General features: G+C 32.9%; 1 protein-coding gene across 1 annotated transcript in view; it reads left to right on the top strand.

Annotated features, from left to right (window-relative positions):
* Window positions 1-26,784, top strand: part of wit (kinase protein wishful thinking) — a 265,285-nt gene that overhangs the window by 25,231 nt on the left and 213,270 nt on the right. The window contains exon 2 of the mRNA XM_081735795.1: window positions 10,970-11,126. Within this exon, the coding sequence (XP_081591921.1) occupies window positions 11,075-11,126 (52 nt within the window). The 5' untranslated portion in view covers window positions 10,970-11,074. The remainder of the gene's footprint in view (window positions 1-10,969; window positions 11,127-26,784) is intronic.

The following is a 26,784-nucleotide window of genomic DNA, read 5'->3' on the forward strand; positions in this document are numbered from 1 at the left end:
AAATATATAAAACGATAATCATGCCTGTTGTACTGTATGGTTGCGAAACATGGTCGCTTACTCTGAGGGAAGAACATAGACTGAAAGTATTTGAGAACAGGATCCTGAGAAGAATATTCGGACCCAAGAGGAACGAGAATGGGGAATGGCGGAAGCTTCATAACGAGGAACTACATAGTTTATACGGTTTACCCAACATTGTTAGGGTCGTCAAGTCTAGGAGGCTTAGGTGGGCAGGTCATGTAGCTAGAATGGAAGAAAGTAGAAACGCTTTCAAAGTCTTGACTGGTAGACCCATAGTAAAACGACCATTAGGAAGACCTAGGCGCAGATGGGAGGATAATATTAAGATGGATCTCGCAGAGATAGGAATACAAAGTAGAAACTGGATCCAATTAGCTAAGGATAGAAGTCAGTGGAGAGCTTTTGTGAACGCGGCACTGAACCTCCGGGTTCCATAGGCCATAGAGTTAGTTAGTTAGTTAGTTAGTTAGTCTTTTTTTTTGAGGGGGGGGGTCCGTAATAATATGTTGAATCCCTCTTGTTAAAAATTCAGAAAACTTGAGGATTGGGTAAACCGTGATGGTGGTTATATAAAACTTAACTGTAGAATTTCAAGAATATACAGAACGCAAAGCTCTAGATGTGCAGCCTTTAAGTGTATCATATAAATCTAAGTATTTCTCGTATGTTTTATTTTAATTTTATTTTGTTTCAAAAAGAGGGTATGGAATATTTTAAAGTAAAAATACTACATACAATTTTGCTAGTTATTTATGTATTATCTTTAAAGAAGTGTTTACTTTTAGGGTTGGCTGATTTACACCAGCTGTTTTTTTTTTTAATAACTGGTTTAAACCAAAAAATAAAAAGAACAAAAAATGCGAATCGTGTGAACTTCATGGTGACGTTTCCACATATCAAACCATCTGCATTAGTTTTATTTCCTTTTCACCTTTTAATCAAGGTGTCCCATGTTCAATTCTCGGTCGAACCACAACCCTTGTTTCATGCGTAAACCAAGTAGCTGTCCTTATGTCACTTTAAGCGAAAGTATTCTCCTTGATAACCTCGGTATTACGTAAGGATGTTAAGCCTAAACATACGAAACGAAACCAAATTGTATATTTCTGCATGCCTGAATGCCTGTTGTTTTATAAAGAACCCAAGGTTGCTTAAATATGTTGATAGAAATTGGCAAAATTTATCGACTGCCTACGTAGCTTCCAACATTAGCTTGGATTGGACTTTCTATGATATCTACATACTGAATTTGTAATTTAATACCGTGGTTTTAGCATACTGATTATGATACGTTGACCTTTACATTTTACATACAAAGCAATAACAGTATTTTCCCGTTATTGTTTTACATTTAAAGTAATAACGGGATTTTCCCGATGGCTAGGGCGAGAGTTTCTCAATTTAAGAAATTTACTGACCGGACTTCTTTAAGCTTATGGGACTTCTTCCAGCATAACCTCGTTGTTGCATAATAACACCAAAGCGAAACAAACTTATTTATGTGAATATGTAATATAAATACATAAAGCAAAATATGTAAATCAAAAAACCTGGTTTAAGCTTCCCCCCAGAAATGTTTTTTTTTTTTGGCATTTTCAAAAGCAACCATGGTTCTTCCCAACCCTGCTTACTTTTGTATATAGGAGGTTAAAAAATTCTTATTATATACATTGGTTAATCCTTTGGAATTTTATAATGTAAATATGTTGAAGAAAGATTGTTTGAAATATATTTTTGAAATTCATAGTTTATTTTCGAGGTTTTATATTATTATCGGGATCAACCACTAATTAAATGACTTTTTGTATTATAGGGAAGCGAAACAGTCTGCTTGATCAATTTAAGGCAGAATTTTGAAAAAAAGCCCAAAATTTCCCAAGCTAAAAAGCGAAGCAGAAAAAATAGTTTTTTTTTTTCAAAAGACCCGGTTTTTTTCCGAGCCCTTGCATCTCTAGTTCGGACCCTCCCAAACTTCGTAAATTTCCTTTTACACTTTCTCAATAAAACTATAATTGTTTAACGGGGAAATAATTGATGTAGCATGAAAATTTGATTTTACACTTCATCTGTACACTTTTATTTCCTGAAAACATAGGTGGAAGTATTTTACAATTACCGTCTTTTCGGGTGCAGACGTAATGGTTTTATAGTATTGGACCCCCTCTCCAAAGTTTGGACTCCTGTTAACAAAAATTTCTGAGTGCGCGCCTGGTATAAACTCATGCGCGTGGTAAGTAAAGGTATTAGAACATAACTGTCTATAGGCCTGTAAGATAATTTCTTCTCACGTTGAAAGAAATGTAACCAAGTCTCAGGAGTTTTAGAAACGTAATATCAACACTAAATTATGAATATTTGACACTGAACATGCATGACATTTTAAATGGTAATACAAAAAGGATTATGAGCATTCAGTACGTAGATTTTGTGAAGAACTTTCATAAATAAATAATAAAAAAATATACAATCATCTAAGTATGGATGTGATATATAATCTAGTATGATGTTAATTTTAATATATATAATACATACAGGGCTTGAAAAATCTTGCTTGGAAGTACTAGCCAGCCAAAAGATCTACTAGCCAATACAGTCGTAGTATTTATACTTGCTATGACTTTATTCGCCAATATATATATATATATATATATATATATATATATATATATATATATATATATATATAAGTACTCGCTACTGGCAAGCAGGCGAATGGATTTATGAAAGTGTGAAAAGCATAAAAAAGATACTTTGTGTAAATCGTTTAAGTCTAAACCATGGCTTAACCGATTTACACAAAGTATCTTTTTTATGCTTTTCGCGCTTTCATAAATCCACTCGCCTGCTTGCCAGTAGAGAGTACTTTTTTATATTTGGCGAGTAAAGTCATAGCAAATATAAATACTGTAACGCTTCAACAAAAGGGAATTTCTGAATTTGATTTTTTGCAGTAGATAACTTGAAGCAGTTATCTCGGCCAAACTCATGGATAGAGTCAATCCGTGTACATCTTCCTGGGTAACAATGATTTTCCATGGTGATTACCCATATCCCATTCATTATTCATAAAAGTACACACACACATTGTGCGATAGTAATTATGAGCAAACGTTGAAACATTTAGGAGTTACAGGTTGCATAAATATCTAGGCAATATGAGGCAAAATGTTTAGATATAAATATTCTTAATCATGATAAATGCAAGCTGTTAATTCATAAGTGTACGTTTTCGTGATTCTCTTTACTGCCTTTAGTAAAGTTTATTTCATATATAATCTATTTTCATTAAAAAAAAGATCAATATTCATAATTAGTGTTTCACAACGAGACGAGAAACTGTTCGTGGCGTCTGGATTGTCATTTCGAAACGAGTTGAGTATTGCAGTGTAACTATTCTCGTCTCAAATGTTTAAAATATACAAATATTTCTTTTGTCTCGTGAATAGGATTTCTTTTAAATAACAAAATAAGAAGGTTTTTCTACAAAACATTGTTATGAACGTACACATTTAAAATATTGTATCCAGTGATGACTAAATGATCATTAAATCATTTTAAATTATTTTCTTCAACATTTTGAAGAAGTTCTGTGTAGACTTTGACTCCTATCGATGTAAATATACATCGATCTTCAGCCAAATTTTTTAAAATGCTTCTGTGTAGATTACTTTCTATCGTGGTAGGTTCCGTCTTTTCGGGTTTTCTTTATAGAATTCCCTTTTTATACCCATTTGTTCAATGGACATCCTGATAACACATTCCATACAATTACAGTATAAGATTATTTGTCGTTTCATCTATCTCATGATGATATTAATAGGTATTTGAACATTATTATTATTATTATTATTATTATTATTATTATTATTATTATTATTATTATTATTATTATTATTATTATTATTATTATTATTATTATTATTGGATAAAGTCTTACCAATTTTACAGATTTTATATACTTTGCATTGCAAAATAATTTACAGGTAGATGTTTGTTTATAATATCGATCTGATTCCATTTAATAATATTTGATTCCATTGAACACAAATTAATTCTAGGTAATTTATCGAACATTGGCCTATCACTGTCTTGTATTAGATGGTTTGAAAGTTACTTATCAAATAGAACTTTCAAAGTAAAAATAGGTAATGTAACATCTAGTCAAGGTCAAATAGGAAAGGGAATACCTCAAAAGTCTCCCCTGGGTCTGTTTCTTTTTTTTTTCTGTTTATTAATGATACCAGAAAAAGTCCAGTACTTACAAATATTATTATATACAGATGACATAAAGCTCTTTAGAGTATTTAATAATGAGTATAATAATTACCTGATGCAGAAAGATTTAGACGCAGTTAATCATTGTTGCGAAAATAATTTATTAATGATGAACTCTGAAAAAACGAAATATATGACATTCGCTAATAAAACTAAATATTTTGTCAGTAAATATAAAATTAATAGAGTAAGAATAAACAAAGTAGAAAAAATTAAAGATCTTGGTGTTACGTATACAGACAACTGAAATTTGGTAATCATATAAATGATACAGTGCAATTAAAGAGAAAAACAATAAGTTTTATATTTAATCAATGACCTGATTTTATAAATGGTTGTTATATGTACTTATATAAGACACTGATTAGATCCAAACTTGAATTTGGTTCACCGGCATAACCGCAGAATGTAAAACTCAAAGATTTGAATTTGGTTTAGTCATCTGGAACAGTTTGTCTAATATACTTGGTAACAAAGTCGAAGCAGCTGTACAGAAATGTTTTATTGGGCTACTGTGTTATAAAATGAAAAATATTACTATTCACATGAGTACGAATATTGGATAAGTTTTTGAAGACTTCAATCTCTATCGGAAAGAAGGAAATTTATTAATAATTACTTTACCCAAATAGTATTGGATAACAAATAACATAGTAGCGAATCCTGCTTTAAAAATATAGGAATAAGAGTGCCGATGTATTGTTAGGAGTAGATCGACATTGGTAGCACGAAATTCAAAATTCGAAATATTGAGAAAAGTGACAATATCTTACAATACTTTAAGATGAATATATATATATATATATATATATATATATATATATATATATATATATATATATATATATATATATATATATAATGTGTGTGTGTGTGTGTGTTGGGAGAAATAACACAGCAATTCTTATAAAAATTAAACTTTTTTTAACTTTATGATAGGAAACCTAACTGCCAGTCTTTATTTTATGGTTATCTTCAGAATATCTATCAGGTACAATTTTTTGTTCAAAGAACCAGTCTTCTATGTTGAAGTATGACAATAAGTGACCAGAATCTTTTGTAGCGGGATGCGCAATTTTAAGCAAGATTGACTCATGCGTTTAAATGATAGTTAAATGAAGTTTTAATTTGCATAGTTCTGTAAATGGTAGTTTGTGAAATTGAATGTTTTTATTTTAATCTTGTTTTATACATTAGTTTGAACCTTGTAATTTAAATATATTAACCTTCTGACAAGGGCCGTAATCTGCTCTAATATTCATTCTATACTACAAATTTTCTGGTCTGTTCAAAATGACTGTATAATGCTTTTAACGTAGTGTTGTATTTTTGCCTATGAACTGTTCACGGCACTTAAAATAATAATAATAATAATAATAATAATAATAATAATAATAATAATAATAATAATAATAATAATAATAATAATTATTATTATTATTATTATTATTATTATTATCATCGTTTTGTAGTGGAAAATAGTAATAGAATGTACATGAAATTAATTTTTTATTTTCATATTTTGTCATAACTCTCTCTCTCTCTCTCTCTCTCTCTCTCTCTCTATATATATATATATATATATATATATATATATATATATATATATATATATATACAGTGGCGTATTTAGGGGGTGGCTTCCGGGCTTAAGCCCCCCCGAAATCTTACTTAGTATAGTAAAGTAAATGAAATATCTTGCAGAATTTTCACATTTCCAGGCAAAGCCCCCCCCGAAAGTTAGCAAAGCCCCTCCCGAAACAAAATCGTAAATACGCCACTGTATATATATATATATATATATATATATATATATATATATATATATAAAATATACGCTTTTCATCAAGGTAAGATGAGGAGAAATGACCCATAACATTTTATTATGGAATGGTAATAAATTAACAAGTAATGTTTTCAAAACTCATATAATCAGGAGTGGGGGACGTTTAACATGAATGAAGTCAGTACTCAAGATGTTTTAAAATCCCCTAAAACAGCTTTTCCCAACCGGTGTGCCGTGAATGGGCCGCTGGTGTGCCGCGAGGAATCGAAACAAAATTATTAATTTTATAGCAATCAAATTGCAAAACCTAGGGAAAATGTATATTTGTATTTCACATTACTATGAACCTCTACTGTGAATCTACAATTTTAAGTTTCATATCGGGTTACTGTTCTGTTCATTTCTAATGTTAAAAAAAAAAAAAAAATGGTTATCATTGTTATGACCATTATTGCTGCTTTATTGTTTCAGACTACTTCGTAACTTGAAAATTTAAAATATCATCCAATCCTTTCGACAAATTACCTACGTTTGTGTTTTAAAAGTAAGAGAGATTTGTTTGTTCGTTCGTTACTTAGTGATCTTCCTTTTTAGTAAAAGGTTGGATACAGTTTTTTTTAAAGGTATTTTTAAAAACCTGAGTCCAACTTTTCATTGCAGTTGTTTTCTATTTTTAAATTAGAATGAAAAATAAGCATAATGATTTACCACACACACACACACACAAAAAAAAAAAAAAAGTGAAAGAGCTTTTTTCTCTGTGAGAAGGAGATCAATAATCAGAAAAAATACCATTGTGTTTTATATTTACAAATAATAATATCTATAAGTGTGCAGCGAGAAACCAAGTAACATCCGTAGTATGCCGCAAGTTGAAAAAAGTTTTGAACTGAGCAACTTAGATTTATAGGCGTTTTATGTCATCATCTTGGTGAGACATGCTGAATATGCTCTATTGTGCCATTTTCCAATGAAATTTTATTTCGTTTGGTATACACCACCGCACTAAACTATCTCGCTCCAATTTTGTAAACTAAATCATGTTATAGTGTGGCACAGAGGCGTATTTAGGGTGTGGCTATCAGGCTCAAGCCTCCCGGAAATAAATTTGTTATATGCACAACTTCATTAACATTTGTTCGCATTCAAAAGGAAAAATATGTGCTTATTCACGTGCTGTGCATAGCCCCCCAAAACAAAATCCAAAATACGCCACTGGTGTAGCATTACTATTTTGTTTATGAAATACGAACAAAATTATGTTTCCGGAAAACTTCGTTCGAAAAAGGCCCAGACTTAAAAGCAAACAACCATCAAGATTATTTATGAAATAGGAGCAAAATCGTCTAAATCAGTTTTGAGAAAGCCACCCGAAAAGAAACCCACCCTTAAGAATAAACTACCCCTTTATGGATCTTCTCAAGACAAGTGAGTTATGGCATATTGTCAGGTTATAAATGAAATATTTATTTTTGATACATCAACTTTTTTTTTTGTTGTTGTTGTTTTTGAGAAAACTGTCCGAATATACTCACCTGCAAGAATAAATTTTGTAGATTTTTTTGAGACACAGTAGTTATGTCATATTGTGAGGTTAGTAAAGACATTTTTGCTTACGAAATGTGAATAAAATTTCCTGAGCTGTTTTTGAAAAAATCGTCTGGAGAAAAACACTTTAAGAATAAACTATCCTTTCTAGATTTTTCCTAGAAAAACGACTTATACCATATTATAAGGTTGTTAGTGAAACCTTATCAAATATGAACAAAATCGTTGGAACCATTTTCGAGAAAATTGCAAATTTTGATTTTCACCTTTCAGTAAATTACCTTTATTTTTGATGTAGAAAGAAAATTCTAAAAGCGCTCCTAGGAAATCTTATAAGACCGTAAGTTTTAATTTGGTTTCGACACGCTGAACGGCATGTCCTCTAGGCTTCAACATATTTATATTGAGAAGAACGAACAGACTGGACAGACATCCAGAAATCCGTTTTTCGGCATGTAGAGGCATGAAACGTGTAAATGCAATGAAATCTCGAATTTTATATTTTTTTCATGATCACCATACCGTATCTCGTATCGTCACTCGAAAGTTATATATATATATATATATTCAAAAAAGTTTTCCTTTCTAATGACTGAAGATTTAAAATTAATTTTAGCAGTTTTCAAATATAACTTTCACTTTACTTTGGAATACAGTTGAATTGCTAGGTTTCTTTTACGCAATCTCCATTTGAAATAGGGTTTTAAGAGTGCAAAGTTTTTTTTTTTTTCAAGAGGGGAGAGGGAGTTTTCCATAACATATACAAGCTTTTTGTTTCAGGGACATAAGATATATATACATGTACTGTACGTGAAATGGGAGAAATATTTCCCTGGGATTAAGTTATATTTCTTTGACGTTACAGCTTGCTAAAACCTATGGACGGCCAGACAACATTTAGGTAGATATTAACATTTCGAGAAATATTTAAATATGTCCAGAAACTTCCCATAATTCTGAACCTTACCTTAATATTCTTAGACATACAGTACATGAAATGTTTTATAACAAACATGAAAATGAATTAAAATATCCAGTCTGCCATATTAAGTGATTCTCTTTGCAGCGTTTTTCACGTATTCGCATATCGTATAGTGGAAGTGTTTCATTTGATTAGTCAATACAAGTACATGTATATGTTTGTTAGAAACATTTCGCTATAATTTATCTAAGTTTAGATCAGGCATATCAATGATGTTAAAAGAAATACAAGCGTAAGGTTTAAATTGTGCTAAAATAAATTTTTAAAAGCAAAATGCGAAAGAAAATATTATTTTGCGAACATTTTACAAGCAGTTTTTACTAAAATGTAACATACCCATCGTCATTTTCAACAGCGGAGAAATATAAGCTTTAATAGTATTAATAGTAATAATATAAAGGTTGTAGTTTATTTATTTTTTGGCCATTTTGTTTCCTATTCGCTTTGTTTGGTTTGTAAACAAAATTGAGTCCATGAAATATAAAGTGAGTAGTATACTGTCAACATTTTTGAAGATACTGTTTTAAAGTTTCGCTAAAATGCAAGCAAGTGGCAGTTGTTAGTGTAACGATGACCACAAATTTCGTAGATTAACAATACATTATTATTACTATTATTATTATTATTATTATTATTATTATTATTATTATTATTATTATTATTATTACTATTATTATTATTATTATTATTATTATTATTATTATTATTATTATTATATAAGCAACAGGATATCGTTTCTATGTGTAGACGAAGTGTGGCAGCATCTAGCAATAGACTGATACAAATCAGAGAATTGATGTATTTGCGATTGTTCTTGTTGCAAATAAAATTTTCCACTACGTATGATGCTGTTAAAATTATTCGAATGCTTGTTATTTTAATTTTTTCATGTTATTCGAATATTGGTTTTTAATACTCGAACAGTTATTCGAATTTTAACAAGCATTGTTGATATACCAGTGCGTACCTTTCAGTAGTTATTTCTTTTAAATTAATTGAATTGTAAAAGAATTTCATTCGTCCCATACACAAATCGTCGTTAGATTAACCAATAATGCATTTCTGGTTTTTGTCTTCTAAACAGGTCAAAAAAAAAAAAAAAGTATGGTCTCCCTTTCGTAGTTAATGTGGGGACAAGAATTTTAGTAATGATCCATAAAGATGGATCCATAAAATTTTTAAACGGCCCCTAAATCGAGTTTTCTTTCTTTCTTTCTTTTCTTTTTTCTTTTTCTTTTCTTTTTTTTTTTTTTACTTTTTATTTACCGAATAAGCACATCATACTGAGTTAAGTGATAATTTGGGTTTGGCTACTCTATATGTAGTTCTCCAGATATAAGGCGTACAAGAAAATGTTTGACTGAATGAAATATATTGGATCTTGTGATGCATTTTTGGATCAAGGGCCACAAAATTTTTGAAGATATCGAGCCAATTAAATCTATAACCATACCAGATTAAAAGATCCAGGGTCCCCACGGAACTTTAGCAATAACCTCTCTATTTTCTACGCTTTTTATCTTTTAATGGTTATTTCAAACTTCAGTAAGGGATAAATAAATAATATGTCTAGTTGTTTCATAACATAGGTCCAGAAATATACAGAACTTGGTCGTGATGAAGGTGGTCTGGAGGAGTTACATTGTATCTGAAAGACACTTCGTAAGGCGGGACAAAAATTTGTACACGTTTCCCAATAATCACTAAACGGATTCCCAAAGTCGATATCCGCATCTGCTTTTTAACACTGGGAAACGTTAGATTCCCTCACTTTATGAAAATCATTGAGCCCTTTGAGATAAAACTTACATTCGAATTAACATCCTCGCTTTGTAAGGCATGAGTATTAGATAGATTCATATATTAAATTCCCTTATACCTTGTTACATTTACTTCCATCATATTTCTATGCGATAGATTGATACATTAAGTTCCTTATTACCATGATGCATTGACTTGTATCTAATTTTTACTTGATAGATTGATACATGGAAATACCATGTTACATTGACTTGTATAATCTTTTTGATGGTTAGATTGAAACATTATCTCTAATACCCATTACATTGATTCGTATCTTTTTTCTTTTGATAGATTGATCGATATCTGATAGATTGATACATGAAATTCTCTAACACCACGTTACATTGACTTGTGTTTCATTTTTGTTTGATAGATTAATACATGATAGTCCCCACCACTATATTACGTTGACTCGTATCTTATTTCTGTTTGACAGATTGATACATGCAATTCCCTAATATATTACATTGACTTGTATCTATTTTTTCTATAAGAAGGAGAAAAGTGAAAGCAATGTGAAACTAATAGCCCTATTTGTATTTCTTTTACAGAATTGAATAAATGGCAAAATCTCAGGCATTCCTGATGACTGTCCTGGAGAGGAGGGCCTCATATCAGATAATGACAGAACAATAAGACTGAGTGGCCATCATAGAATGGACATAGTAACCATTGTGTTCATTCTTGCTCTCGTTCTCCATGCTCAAGGTAAGCACCATACGGTGGGTGGGAGTTGTAAAGTGCAAGAACAGGCATATTCTGAAGTTGGCCAGGCTAATCTAACTCGAAAATATCGGCAAAATAATTAGAGCCAGGCTGTTATTATTATTATTATTATTATTATTATTATTATTATTATTATTATTATTATTATTATTGTTATTATTATTTATTAACGTGGTGTTATTCTTTTTTATTTTAACTAGTAAACGTGTCTGTTTTTCGCACGAGAAAAATAAGGTTTGATGAATATAAATCTGGAAATTTGAATGTTGTAGAAATTGCTCTCCTTTCCACATTTAGAAGCAGAATTTTCGAAAACGCTGAAACATGTATTCTCTTATTCCTAAGGAAGAGTTCACATACGGATTTTCACAACTTAAGCGAATCATCAGACTGGAAATTTTCTCAATAAAGAATCGAAAATTGAAATTTAAAAATTACATCTGTTTTTTTTTTTTTTTTGTAAGAAGAGGAATTTTTGAAAATCCGTTATTTTTAATTAAGTGTTTGTGTACTGAATTTAGTACTATATCGTAAGCGAGTCTTTACATTGAGCATTTTCTGAATAGTCGGAAATCTGATTATTATAGAAATTAGCATCTAATAGGGGCGTAATTTATGGTAGACAGGGAGAAATTAATCCCCAGAGTTTGAGAAGTACAGGCTTTTTAAGAAATTATATACTTAATGAAAATGTAAAATTCTGATGTCTGTGGACAACCCCCCTCCCCCTTCCGTCCGACGAAATCTGAAATGACGTTCTGCTTTCCTTCTTTAAGAGTGGAACTTTTGAGAACGCTGAAACACGTGTTCAAATGTTTTTATTGGGGAATTATATGCCGAGTTTCGGTTTGGGTACAAAACCTCGCGGCGACAACGTCGCGGACCAAAACCTCGCCTGGCCAAAACCTCGCCTCCCAAAACCTCGCGGCCCAAAATCTCGCCGGGCCGAAACCTCGCCGCCCAGAACCTTGCGGGACAAAATCTCGCCGGGCCAAAACCCCGCCTGGCCAAAACCTCGTCGCCCAAAACGTCGCGGGTCAAAACCTCGCGGGGCCAAAACCTCGTGGGGCCAAAACCTCGCGGGCCAAAATCTCACCGGGCCAAAACCACGTCTTCCAAAACCTCGCACCCCAAAATCTCACCGGGCCAAAACCACGTCTTCCAAAATCTCGCCTGACCTAAATGTAAATGTTCCAACAGATGATAAGGATGACGGTATAAAAGACGCTGTTTCAGAAGAAGTATCACGGGTATTTGACCAAGTCCCGCGATACCATATGAAAATTCTATTTCTGTATTAGAGGATTTCAATGTGAAGGTAGGGCGACAGGATGTTTTTAAACTGGTTATAGGGAAAGAAAGTCTGCATAAGGAAAGTAATAACAACTAACGGGGTTAGTTTCGTGAACTATAGAACATTCAAAACTTAATATTTTAGCAAAAATCTAATAATATTTATGAAAGTATGAAATAATACATGAGTTTTTACGACGTCCCTTGGTTATGTCCTCTAGGTTAAAGGAGACGTAGATGACCAGGATAAAGAAAATGATCGAATAAAGAAGGTGGGAGGAAACGGGAATAACCCGAGAAAGCCCACGCACACGATGTTTTGTATCTTCTTCTTCTTCTTCTTATTATTATTATTATTATTATTTGTAATGTGGAATTGCATATTAAGAAACTCATTGGGTAAATTTTAAATAAAAGTTTCATTCGCGGCGAGATTTTGTCCCACGAGGTATTGGGCGGCGAGGTTTTGGCCCGGCGAGATTTTGGGCGGCGAGGTTTTGGCAACGCGAGGTTTTGGCCCGGCGAGATTTTGTCCCGCGAGGTTTTGGGCGGCGAGGTTTTGGCCACGCGAGGTTTTGGCCCGGAGAGATTTTGTCCCGCGAGATTTTGGGCGGCGATGTTTCGGTCGCGAGATTTTGTCCGTATCCCGCCGAGTTTCATCTCCCTAATGTAGGGATTCGTGACCGACTCTGTTCTTGACAGAAAAAAAGAAAAACTTTATATACATATTTCAACTTTTTTTTTTCAGTTTTCTTATCCCTTGGTTTTGTGATAAAATAAATTTTTGATGCAAATTTCAAGTTTCTAGCTGTAATAATGTGGGCTCCTGGACATTGATGAATAATTTTAATCTTAGGTTTAATACTATAGATTTATTGATTACATCAAAAAGTCAAGTAAAGGTTATATATATATATATATATATATATATATATATATATATATATATATATATATATATATAAAATATATATACACAGTGGAGTCTCTTTAATTCGAACTTGGATAATTCGAACAGAAGTCCATTCCCCTTGAAAACTGTATTGAAAACTATAGTAAAAAGTCGTGTATAAATCAAACTTTTGAACCTATGTTTTGGATAATTCGAAGTAAATACAGTTGAAAATGTTTAATGTTGGACATACGTAAACAGAGAAATACAGCTTTATCGTGTTTTCAGTTATCCAGATGCTTCCATTGGGAACAGTAATACAAAAGATAAATAGAAAATCTATGTAATGATAAAGATGAAGGTGAGTTGGGGAAGAAGTCAAGACAGAGAACGTGTGGCAATCTCATCTTGATTCAGAATTGGTTGAAAATTTAAGATGAATTGTTGATAAAGTCAACCAATATTATTAATATCGTATTCCACCCAATACATGAAATTCAAGATTTATTGATCGTACAAAAACAATCAAATTTAAACAAATGAGATTTACGACTCCTTAAAAGTGAGAACAGAATATTCAAATTGTTACTGGTGTTTAATGGTTTGGACTATTCAATGTATGTTGTAGTGTTGTATGTAAATATATTTTCCAACGTAGTTTGAATTATGTGAAGTCAATGTCATTTGTTAGTTTTCGCTATTCGATCACGCAAATAATAAACTGCTTTAAAGTCTACACCATATGAATATGTTTTTCATGCACAGTACTTTGGTTTGTTTGTTGTTATATATGTGAAAATGAATGTTGTTGGATAATTCCAATTTTGGATAATTCGAAGTTTTTTCTTGTCCCCTTAGACTTCGAATTAAAAAGAGTTCACTGTATCTATATCTATCTATCTATCTATCTATCTATCTATAGCACCAAGAGGTCTCTGTGTAACGAGCTGTAGGCAATAACTATTCGCATTTATATGACATTTTTCTTGGTCTCTAAAGTTACTACAATGGTTACCTATATCAGTTTAATGCGTTTCACAACTCCAAATAATATATTCAATGTATATAGTAATTTTTTGGCCAAATAGAAGATGCATCTTTTTTTACTTTGAATTACATATATATTATTGTTTTGTCTTTTTATACTTAAATAAGTTCATTTTATATTGTTATAATTATAATGAGTCCTATCTACTACGTTATCAACCCACAAACAAAAAAGTTGGCTATTCTGAAGACAAAAAGTGGAGGTGTTTCATTATGTTCTATCTGGACTTCTTTTTCCCAAAACAGAAAAATGTATTTTATATTTTAAACCATTGTTAGGTCTAGAGTATTTAGAATTTTCCTGTGAAATTCCAGGGTTTCATAGCTCTTAGTGTGGGAAACCTTCACAATAATTGACTTTTCCCTTGCTCTAAAATTGTGTGTTTTATATTTAAAAAACTACATTTTCGGCAATTATCAAGGGTTCTTTGTAACCAAAATAGCTATATTACATGTTAAGTTCTTTTTGTGTGTATGGACTTTATGCATACATTTATATATGGGCTAAACTTTTCTTCTAATTACTTTGACAAAATATGAAATAGGAGACCTAATAATTTTCGAAGGTATTTGCATATCTATATTGTTTTTCCAAGTGGTTTCTAAGTAACGTTTTGAAGTTGCCAACCTTATGTGTTTTCGACCTACGATACTGACGAATCAGATAATTCTCCCATCTCACGTGACCACTAGTGCGTTGTTGTTTGACTGTGAACTTCTCATTCAAGACATGGAAACATTGAGTAGATACTATTTTTTGAAGCGCAGCCAACATTACGGATTTATCTTAACCAATCAAAAGCGGAATGTTCAGTGGGGAGAGGGAAACTAGTTTCAGTTGTATTTTGATGACTAAGATTAGCGGCTGCAGTTTCTGGCGCGCGGGGAAGGGGAAAGGGGTGGCGGAGTGGGATGGATTTTTAAGAGCTTTTAGAAGGTAGGAATAAGACGCTTGAATGAATCTTTTGATTCTCATTAGTCATAAATTTTTCAGGGACAAGCTTTTTAAAAATAGACTCTTTATGCTGTTGAATATACAGTAGTATTGAAAGTGAATGTACTTGATAGTAATATAATAATAGCGTTAACATAATGACATCAAAAATTCAACAATAGGATGCTTATGTAAAATCGGAAGATTGCATATTTATATACGTATATATCGTCTGTGTATTTCAGAATAACTGAAAAAAAAAAGAAGATTAAATGGAGGAGAATGTAAGAAAACACACGGACACAAATAAATGTATGTTATACAGCGTATCTGAGAGCACCCGTACATTGCTTTTAAAGTGAATCGGGTAATCTCTATAGAGTTGTGATATTTCCAAATTACGGTATTAATTGGAAGTGGTACACCCGAACCGAATATTCATTTTTTTTCTGAACATTGTATATTTAGGTCAGATTAGGGTTCTACTTCAAAAATTTAGAACACACTTGTGTTGAACATTTTTGTAGAAAAATCTTCGGTCTTCCTTAAAGGTATTTTAAACGTTTGTCGAACAGATTAATTATAACTAATGTTTCAACTGCCAAAGATTAATCTTAGCCATCTGTGCTTTCATTTCAAGAAGAAGAGAGTTGATTTCTAATAAAATTACGAAAATTAAATAAATAAATCTGGTAGTCCCAGTAACTTTGTGGATCAATGTAAACGAGATTATTGATCCATGGATCAATTTGACATACGACTAGTGTTCCAAGGTTCTTCGAATATAGCATAATATATGACTGAAAATTTGAAAGTTTCACGTATTCTTGTGGACCACCACACTTTGACAGACTTTAATAGCTGTTTTGAACAGAGTTGACAGTTGTTTTCATTGCTGACTTTTTTTTTTTTTTTTTTTTGCCTTTTCTGCCATGACATAATAGAACTGAACACGAAGAAGGACTCTGTCTAGTTGTACTTTTGAGAGTAAACTGTTTGCCTGGTGTAGCAGAGTTTTTCTGACTCTCATTTTCTCTCTTTCTCTATCTGTATGTAAATATGTGTGTCTGTATCTTGTTTGAATGCTTCCGTCTATCATCATTGTTGTTTTTGTTATGGATTGTTTGACGCAAGTGTAATGAAAGAGATTTAAGATAATTTCAATGGTTAATTAGTTTTAGTTACACTATATTAGAAAAATTAAATCCCGATAATTCATATGTGTTATTCCTCGGAATTTTTAGAAGGGGAAATTCATTAATATATCTTAGGAGAGGAAAATACATACGTACCTGGAGGCAGACTTCAGTTCATTCAAGTGCTAGCTACGGAAACGTATCAAACTTAGCACTAAAAAGATTATTGTTTGCGAAAAATAAGTAGCGTTGATTAAAGCGACAGACAGATGAAAATGAAACCATGGAATGAGATTGGTGAAGGAATACAGTAATTGTGAACTGAATAAATTGATAACAGAAGAAAAATTAAATCAACGTAAGTAACAGATATCCAGCAATAGCTAAAATAGACTATCCGAATTATTTCATAACTCATCATAAAATAAATTAAATTGATCAAGTGTCAATCTCTTATTGTTTTACTTATAAACCCATTTCCTCTTTGATAGTCTGTTTTCTTATGATTAGAGTCCCGGATATTTATTTGCTTAAATTACCAAAAATCATGTATTTATTTATGTGCTTGAAATGTTTCAATGTTAGGATGGTATCGAAACGAGACTTGATACAGTCTCGGTCTCGTCTAGGTTGATAAATAGCGGTCTCGGTCTCCACCTCGTCTCGAGTCAAAAATCGCCGTCTCGATCTCGATCTCGTCTTGGTCAACACAGAGATGGTATCGAAACGAGACGAGACGAGACTTCATACAGTCTCGGTCCTGTCTTGGTTGATAAATAGCGGTCTCGATCTCGTCTCGAATCAAAAATCGCCATCTCAGTCAACAGATGCTTGTCTCGATCTCGGTCTCGGTCTCGAGGATCAAGTCTCGGTCTCGTCTCGAAAGTCTCGAAATAAATAGTGTGAAATTAAAATTGTGAACGTATTATTATCATGCAGTCTGTCGTTTCCGCTTCTTATTTTTGCCTTCATTTTTGACATAGAATTATGGTATGGTGCACCTCTTCATACCTGATTTGCTAGCGCTAATGCTTTCCATGCGTGTATTCCAGGTTCAATCGTCAGTGGGTATATCATTCCTGGGATAAAACCTAATAGTAAGCCATATTTACTTTCAGCAATAGACTTTGTCTCATATAGGTTCAGAAAAGCTATAAAATTAAACTCTATTAAATTAACTCCAGTAGTATACAGTAGTTTATTTACTTCCTTTGAATGAGAATTGTTCAATTTCTCCTAACCGATAACGCAACATATAGCAGCATGAATGCATTTAATCATACCGAAATTGAAATTTTACAATATCTCATTTATTATCAAATACATTCTGCTTTGACTGTCATTTTAAAAATAGAATATTGTAGTATACCAGTATTGACAGAATGACAATATAACGTTCATTATCTGAACAAATAGGTTAAATTATTATATATTTTGTTTCAAATTGATCAAATGCTTTAATACCGTTTCACATCTCCGTGTTTAATTGACACTTTATAACACAAAATTCCCGAACCTGTGGTGGGAGCTACGGCACTCATCTTTGTTATGTGTGTTCTTGGGTTGGATCACCAAACAAGTTAGATTCAAAGTCCAATGTTTCGCATAGTTCGAGTCTCACTTTAAGTACAATATTTCTTATACAAGTCCATAAGGTCGTTTTGCATTACATAAGCATATATCCACTGTCGTAACAAGGCAAGAGCAACTGGGGCAGTGCCCCGAGGCCCTCACCCATAAGGGTCTAGGAAAAACCAGACACACCTACAAAATTTTTACTCTGAGAATTGAATAAAGGATAATAATGTAATAATATAAGTCTAAAAGCATCCTGCTACTTTGTAACTACTTAGTATAGTTTGAAAAACAGTACTATAGGCCCTAGTTAAGGAACCGGTCTTTCGCTTCTCCTGTAAAATTACGAAATTATGACTTAGTTTAGTTTATCTCTGAGGTCCAGATATAATAAATAATCACCATAATCATAATCAACCATTGTCAATCCACTACTGGATGAAGGTCTTTCCAGGTTTACTCCGCAACTATCTATCTTGGGCAATTCTTTTCCAGGTTACTCCCCAGTGGTTCTTTGGCGTTTTCTAGGCTGTTTTTATCTCTTGGGATCCAGTCTAGAATTGTTTTCGTCCATCGATCATAATTTCTTCTTGCAATACGTCCAGCACATTTTCCAGCTCATGTTAAAATTGTTTCATTAGTACCAGTCATTAGTTGCCAAATAATTTATTTCTATATATCTGGGCTACAAATAGTTCAAGTCCGTTACTTTCGGAGCAGAGACATGCTACTTTTTGATCTTCGGATCTTCAAACACTGACTGAATGATTTAAATCAACACAATGTGAGGAACACCATTTCGTCTAGCGCAGCGTTTCCCAACCTTTTCCAACTTGCGGCACACTATGGGTGTTATTTGGATTCTCGCGGCACACTTACAGATATTATTATTTATAAATATAAAACACAGCGGTATTTTTTCTAGCTCTATCACTGGTTTTCCCCCGTGGTAAATCATTATGCTTATTTTTTATTCTAATTTAAAAGTAGAAAACAAGCAATGAAATATTGGACTCAGGTAATAAAAATACGCTTTCTTTTTAAAAACTGTATCCAACCTTTTACTAAGAAGGAGGATCACTAAATAACGAACGAACAAACAAATGTATTCTACTTTTAAAGCACAAATGTAGGTACTTTGTCAAAAGGATTGAATGATACTTTAAATTTTAAAGTTACGAAATAGTCTGCAACAATAAAGAAGCAATAATGGTCATAACAATGATAACAAATACTTTTTTTTCAACATTAGAAATGTAGAGAGCAGTAACTTGGTATGAAACTTAAAATTGTAGATTCAAAGTAGAGGTTCAAAGTAATGTGAAATACAAATATACATTTTCCCCTACGTTTTGCAATTTGATTGCTATAAAATTAATATATTTTTTTTCGATTCCTCGCGGCACACCAGCGGCCCATTCACGGCACACCAGTGTGCCGCGGCACACCGGTTGGGAAACGCTGGTCTAGCGGCTAGTATGCTTGACTTCGGTTCGTGTGGTCCCGAGTTGGATTCGTAGTGGGGGTAAAGTTGAACGACCGAAGTGGTTCGGGTTCCAATATAATCAGTAGTTGCACGTCTCCTTTTGTTGCCCTGGCATAATCGTGGGGACGTTAAACTAAAACAAACAAAAAAAAAAAAAAAAAGAGCACAATGTGTATTACTAACTGTAAGTCCTTGAAGAATTGCATATAGCTATATGGTATGGACCGATTTTCAGGTGGTCGCTGGTCAAACTAAAGCAAGTGAAATGTAATTAGGGTGTAATTAGAACTTTTAATTAAGCACGATTTTAATCTAAAGTGTACACTAGGCCTAAGGCTTAGTGGGATCAACTATTATTACTGAAAATGTATGACTTATATTTAATTTCAGTTACAATTTGCATTTACGTGTATTGTTGGAACGAAAACTTTGACATTAACATTATAAGTAATCCAAAGACTATGAAAACCGTCTTCTTTTGAAAGCACTATAGAATACACTTTTGCACTATAAAACAAATAAAGAGTAATTTTAAAATATTTTATGCTTAGCTACGTTATTTGCACAATATTTAGAATAATATTTAGCAATTTATTTCTGTGGGCAACACTGCTTAAAATAATGTAACTACGACTTGTAATTAAAACCAGAGATACGCGTCTACGATAGTTTACGTTTACGTGTCAACTATGCGCAGACAATGTAAACAACGTAGACTATGTAGAATATGTCAACAACACCTAATTTAATATGGCATCGTGGACAATAAAGGAGATTTATTTTGTCGTTACCTTGCGAAATTGCGTACAAAATAAAATGCCTAGACCAGCGAATAGTAACTTTCGAATACTTAGTTTCGTCTTGACGAAGGAAAATGAAAAATATTATGCATTTTGTAAAATATGCAAGAAAAAATTGGCAAATACAGCAGATTCAAGACTGAAAGCCCACAGGTGAGAATTAGTTTTGTAAATTTCATTATAAAAGCAGTGCTCGAAGTGGAAAATCTAAGGAAGTGGTATGTGCAGAGCAGAGTAAACATACAGATTAGATAATTCCCTCTACTTTTTATGTTACTCGTTTCCCAAATCTTTCGCTGCACCGAAGCAAAAACAAATGAATGAGGAAATATGAACAAACGAGCAACGAAATTGTTCCTTACATTTGATATTAGTTGTCTACATAGTCTACATGGGAAAAGGTGTAATGTAGATTACGTATAGATTACAGTAGACAATCGCGTAGACGTAAAATTATAGTCTAGTTTACGGCACATCACTGATTAAAACCACCAAAAACTATTGTTGTAATGTTATAGAAGCAAAGGAAAGCAACAATCATTATAAAAATTTAACACAAATACGCCATTTTAAGCAGTATAACAATCACTACGCATGTGTTTGGTATCTCTGAAACGGTTTGAAATAATAAGTGTTGTAAATGGCATTATGATCATTCAAGTCTCTGGAAGCATCTACATGATGAGACATGATATGCCAGCATGTTTTCGAAGTAAAGTCTAGATAAAATTAAATTTTCCATTTTTTGTAAATTTGTTCCTTCATTCATTCCAAATACATTACACCATAATAATAGTATTTGACGCTAAGATACAATTGATGCGCATTGCAGCGCACACTTGTATGTGTGATTTTATGCTATAAGAAGAGTCCAATTTGTTTTTTTGAAACACAAAAGTCTTTGATTATATTCCAGTGATGCCAAAACAACGAAGCTATATCCTCAATCTGGTACACTGAAAGACGATATTCATTTACACTACATTTGAGATTTAAAAAAAATCAAAACATTCTTCTACAATAATGTCAAATTGCACATTAATTGTCAAGCATACTTATTTACCTTCTTCCCGTACGTCCCTGCTAAGGATATCTATCGTAAACTATATGATTTTTGGAAGGGTGGCTGTAGCCCTATAGAGTCTATCAGACATTGGAACATGCAAGGAACATCGTAATATTAATTTTATATCAATTGTGATTAATCTAATGCTTTTGGAATTTCCAAAATAACATTTGAAATTTTTATAAAGATCCACCAAATTATGTTTTGCCCCCTGTGCCCAAATAAGGCGGTGCGTTATAAAAATAACATTCGAGATTTCATAAATGCATATTGTTTGATACAATGACGCCAAATTTCACATTAATTAACAAAAAAACTACCTTCTTCTTGTATGTCAGTAATAAGGATCTTTATGGTGATTTCTTTTTCTTTTTATAGAAGCGGGCTCTAGCCCCATATAAGTGACTGACCATGCAAGGAGCATTGGAATATCAATTCTGTGACATTTGTGAATGCTCACTGGCATTTCCGCAACAAAATTTGGATTTTTTAAATAAAGATCCATTATCTGATGCTTCACCCCCTGTGACTCCCCTAAGGCGGTGGTTACCAAAATAACATTCGAGATGTGAAAACTCATAACCTTTTGCTACAACAACGCCAAATTTCACATTAATTAACAAAAAATACCTTCTTATCGTAGTCCCTACTAAGGATATTTATGGTGATTTTTTTATTTTATTTTATTTTTTTTCGAAAGAAGGCTGTAGCTCCATTATAAGTCATTTTTATATGTAAGGAGCACTGGAGCATTAATACTGTGACATTCGTGATTAATCTGACGCTTACTGGCATTCCGAAAATAAATTTTGAGATTTTGCTAACATCGCCCACCACCTTTTTAGGCCCGTTGCACCCCAAAAGGGGTGGCCTTCCCAAAATAATGTTTGACACGGCTTTATTAGCTTTGTAAATGAGTGTTTTTGCATTTTGTAGCAAATACAACTCATTTGAACCAATATCTTTACGAATAATTATTGGAGGAAACTGCTTCCAAAATTTAACATTGGATCTCCCATAAGGAAAATGAACTTCTGTGTTTACACCCTCAAAACGTGGCTAAACAGCAATTTTCTCTTATTTCCTTTGGAAATTCAAAAAATTCAGATATTTTTCAATAAGAGTGCCAAATTTGACATTTATATATACATACATACACACGCACACACGCACACACACACACACACACACACACATATATATATATAGAGGAACTGTACCAAAAGTGGGCCCCCATTTTGTTTTTTCCATATATCTAGGAAAATATCGATCAGAAAAAAATGATATTCAGGCTGAAAATAATACGATATGTAATTGCTTTGCTTGTTTCTTCCCATAACAATCAAGAAAAAAATAGGTTGAGAAAAAATGGATTTTCATATGGACTGCATTTTCGGCATTCGAAAAAACTGTTCCAAAACCGGGCCCCTTTAAATTTAGATAAATTACACAAAACGAAAACCTGTATTACTTAAATGAGTTACGCATTTAAGCTAAAAACAACATCCTAAACACTGGGGATTAAAATAAAATGAAATATGAATGTTTAAAAGACTTTATTTGAAGAAATTGAAACAAATTCCGAAAAGTAAAGAACACACTAAAATTGAACTTAAAACTTAAATATTCTACATTCTAGTGGCCGAAATGCAATCTGAGAGTCTTTTTCTTAACTCCAGCACAACCTCCACTCTAGATTAAACTTGTAAACTGAAAATGTCTAAACTTAAATATTCCACATTTTACTGGCGGAAATAGCAGATCAAAAAGTCTTTTTTTTCTTTTTTAAGCTCTAGAACAATCTTTTAAATAGACTAAACTTGACTGAAACTTTCAAAACTGAAATATTCAATATTCTACTGGTAGAAATAAGAAATCTAAACATCTCTCTTTCTGCAACCTACTTATTTGGCATTAAAAAAAAAAAAAAAATCCTCAAACTTCAGAACCAAAACTTCCAAATTAAACGTGATAAATGAAATGTTTCACAAAGTTAAGATTTCTACTGGCGAAAGTCACAAATATAAACGACTTTGGCAGTCTCCTCACAATCTACATGGGCCCACTAAAAGCACATGATACAATGGACCCAGAGTTCAACTCTCGTATCACTCAAAAAAGTTTCAGTGCAGAAGGTGCAGGTGGCATCGTCATCCGTGGACGATGTTTTCCCCGGTGGAACGTTTAAAGTTGAGAACATTGTTGATGCTTCCTTATATCAGAGATTGAGCCACAATTAGAATCATCTTCCTTGGCTCTTCCTTTCACCTTCAGCGGTATCTTTTACTTTCCTGGATCATAGGATCTTGATAATGACTTGACACTACCATGTCCTCGACCACGATATTGAGTAATTAGTTTCGGCTTTGTTTTGGGCATTTTGGACCTCTTGAAGATTGTAAATAAATTGCACGAATCATGACTTTTTGGTATGAAACATAGTAGGGGCTCGCATTAGGATTGACAAGGGGGCCCACTTTACGACCATACATGTTTCTACTTTCGCTGCAAATAATTTGTCACTTCTACGTCTAAATTACTAGCTAATTACATAGAACATACCTCTTACCATTAAGATTAAATAAATAAATAGTTGGTTCAATTATCTCTTTACAAACTATGGAAAACAATGCTTGCTCGTCGGAGCTTCAAAACTTTCCACTGCATGAAAACTCGTCAGATGTTCATTGCAGAACAAAGGATTAACTGATCAACACAGGAACTAGCGCTGCATGCAACAGTAACGGTAAACTACAATTCAGCTTATTTCTAGCATTCTACGCCAATACCCGGAGCAGCAATTGAGGGGGCCCGCTTTATGGACCCGGGCCCGGGTTTGGTACAGTTCCTCTATATATATATATATATATATATATATATATATATATATACGGTGTCTCAAAAGTCACCTGACATAGGGTAACTCTGTTATCAGAGTTACAACAAAATGTAAGAGGGAAAATCGTCTCGAAATATGACGTTTTCAATCTAAAGAGAAGGATTTTTTTTTCTTTAATAGGACGAGCCGTTTGGACTGTACACTCTTTATGCGCCGAATGTTAAATGAAAATGCAATGTTGCTATTTACTTGGACCCTAACATAAATAAATAAAGTTACTGTCTTTTATGCTAATGTGTTGATGGCCAATCTCCATTTCAAACAGTCAACGCCTATGGGAATATCACATCCATCTCAGCGACTGCCAAAACTATGCATTTATACTAATAGCGGTCATTTTGGATTATTATTACATGTCTCGGTAGCACCCCCCCCCCCGCCGGCAGGTGACTACCGGCCCGCATACAATGGTAGCAGAATTTGAAAGTCATCGCTAATGGAAGTGTCATAATTGATATCAGCGACCGCGAAAACTATGATCGGTCATTTTTGATTATTTTTACACATCTCGGTATCCCATCCCCGTAGGCGAATGGAGTGAATTTGGAAGTTAATGCCATTGATCTCAGCGACCGCGAAAATGATAAATTCGACACTAATATCGGTCATTTTCTACTGCTTTGACATGTCTCGGTACTCCCCCTTCTTGAGACCCTCTGGTTTGAATTATATATATAACGCTTCGTCTTGGTCTGGAGCCTGAACCAAGGTACCTGTGACCCAAAGTTGGACACTTTCGGTCCACCCATCTGGTCCCCAGGCCGCACACAGGCACACAGACAGACATACAAACAAACAAACTTTATATATATATAATATATATATATATATATATATATATATATATATATATATATATATATATATATATATATATATATATATATATATATATATATATAAAGTTTGTTTGTTTGTATATGGAGAGAGAGAGAGAGAGAGAGAGAAAAGGCTATATACATCAGCAGTGGATTTTGTTTCGGGAGAGGTTTGAGAAACGGATAAGAAACATTTGTGTTATATGTGCAGTGCGAAAAAATGATCACAAATTTATTTCAGGAGGGGCTTGAGCCCAATACGCGACTGCACATCAGTCAACCGTTTCCATATTATCTAACATAGGAACGAAGCAAATTTTGAGTAAAGGCAATTTTAATAGCTATCAATATTCGAGACGAGACGGAGACTTTTGAAACACACCTAAGTCTCGTCTCGGTCTTGTCTCGATTTATGAAGATCTATCTTGGTCTCGGTTATATAAAATCTGTCTCGGTCTCTTCTCGGTACATTGAAGTCCATCTCGGTCTCGGTACTATACCTTAGGACACAAAATGACACAATGAGCATTTAATAACTAAATTAATTTCACAAAAGGATGCTGATGGAGTTCAAGAGGTATCGCGTCTGACTACCAATCGGCAATCTTGGTTCAAGTTCTGGTTGATACTTTCTTCAACTATCCCATGCTCTGAGGTACACTGTGTACACACTTTTATCAAATTAAGTACCATGGTGCTCTTGTTGCTGCTGGATATATTGAAAGGTAAAGGGAGTCGAGCGTGGGATTAACCAACCAATCCCTCTCTGTCTGTAGGTTGAGAATCCTGATTCGCTACTTCCTGCTATACAAAATATTGTTTATATTGAGACACTGTTCCATAGCCGCCAAAAACAGAATACACCAACTTGAGTAGTTATTGATCATTGTAATAAGTACCAGTATTTTATAGTGTCTACATATAGTAATTTACAATAGATAAAAAATAAAAACAATTAGATATAATTTTCTTAAAAAAATTGTACTAAAAATAAAAAAGTTTATGCATGATTAAAAAGAGAAACGTGGGGCGCTCGTATATGTGCACCACTCCTTTAGTGTTAGCACCGTGATAGAACGGAGTTATGGCTACAAAACGTACTAAAATATAATCCTAAGTTTGCTTAATGAATATAGACTGATATAGACGCGTTTAAATTATCTTAAGCAATCTTATGAAGTTCAAGCTTTATGGCAGGGAAGTGTTATAATAACGGGGCCAAAATCATTTTAGTTAATACCGATATGTTAAAATCAAATATACCTATTTTATGGAGATATGTATCTTACTTGTGCTGGTAAAATTTCCGGAAATTTTGAACCCATTAGAAATATTTCGGAAATATAGTCAAAAACCAGAAAATATAATTTAAAAAACGATTTCTTTGCCTGATGTTAATCTTATTTGCTGTAACGTGTCTGCAGCGTACATATAATGTATTTCGCTAGCAGGAAAAATACTTAAAGCAACATGTTATAATTTTACCTTATAGTTTTCTGATTTCTGCTAAAAATTTCTCTTTATTATTGTATATTTTTTGAACAACTCAGAGAGAGATGATTTTATTTACACATACATATACATCGCACAAGTGTAAATTTGAGCAGCGTGAAATATATTAAAGAATTTAACATATGAAACTTCCATTCGTTATTATTACAGACATGTTCAAATAATCAGACTCAACATCCAGT

Source organism: Thermobia domestica, chromosome 13, assembly GCF_964235325.1.
Source record: "Thermobia domestica chromosome 13, izTheDome1.hap1.1, whole genome shotgun sequence".
In the NCBI taxonomy this organism is placed as follows: Eukaryota; Metazoa; Arthropoda; class Insecta; order Zygentoma; family Lepismatidae; genus Thermobia; species Thermobia domestica.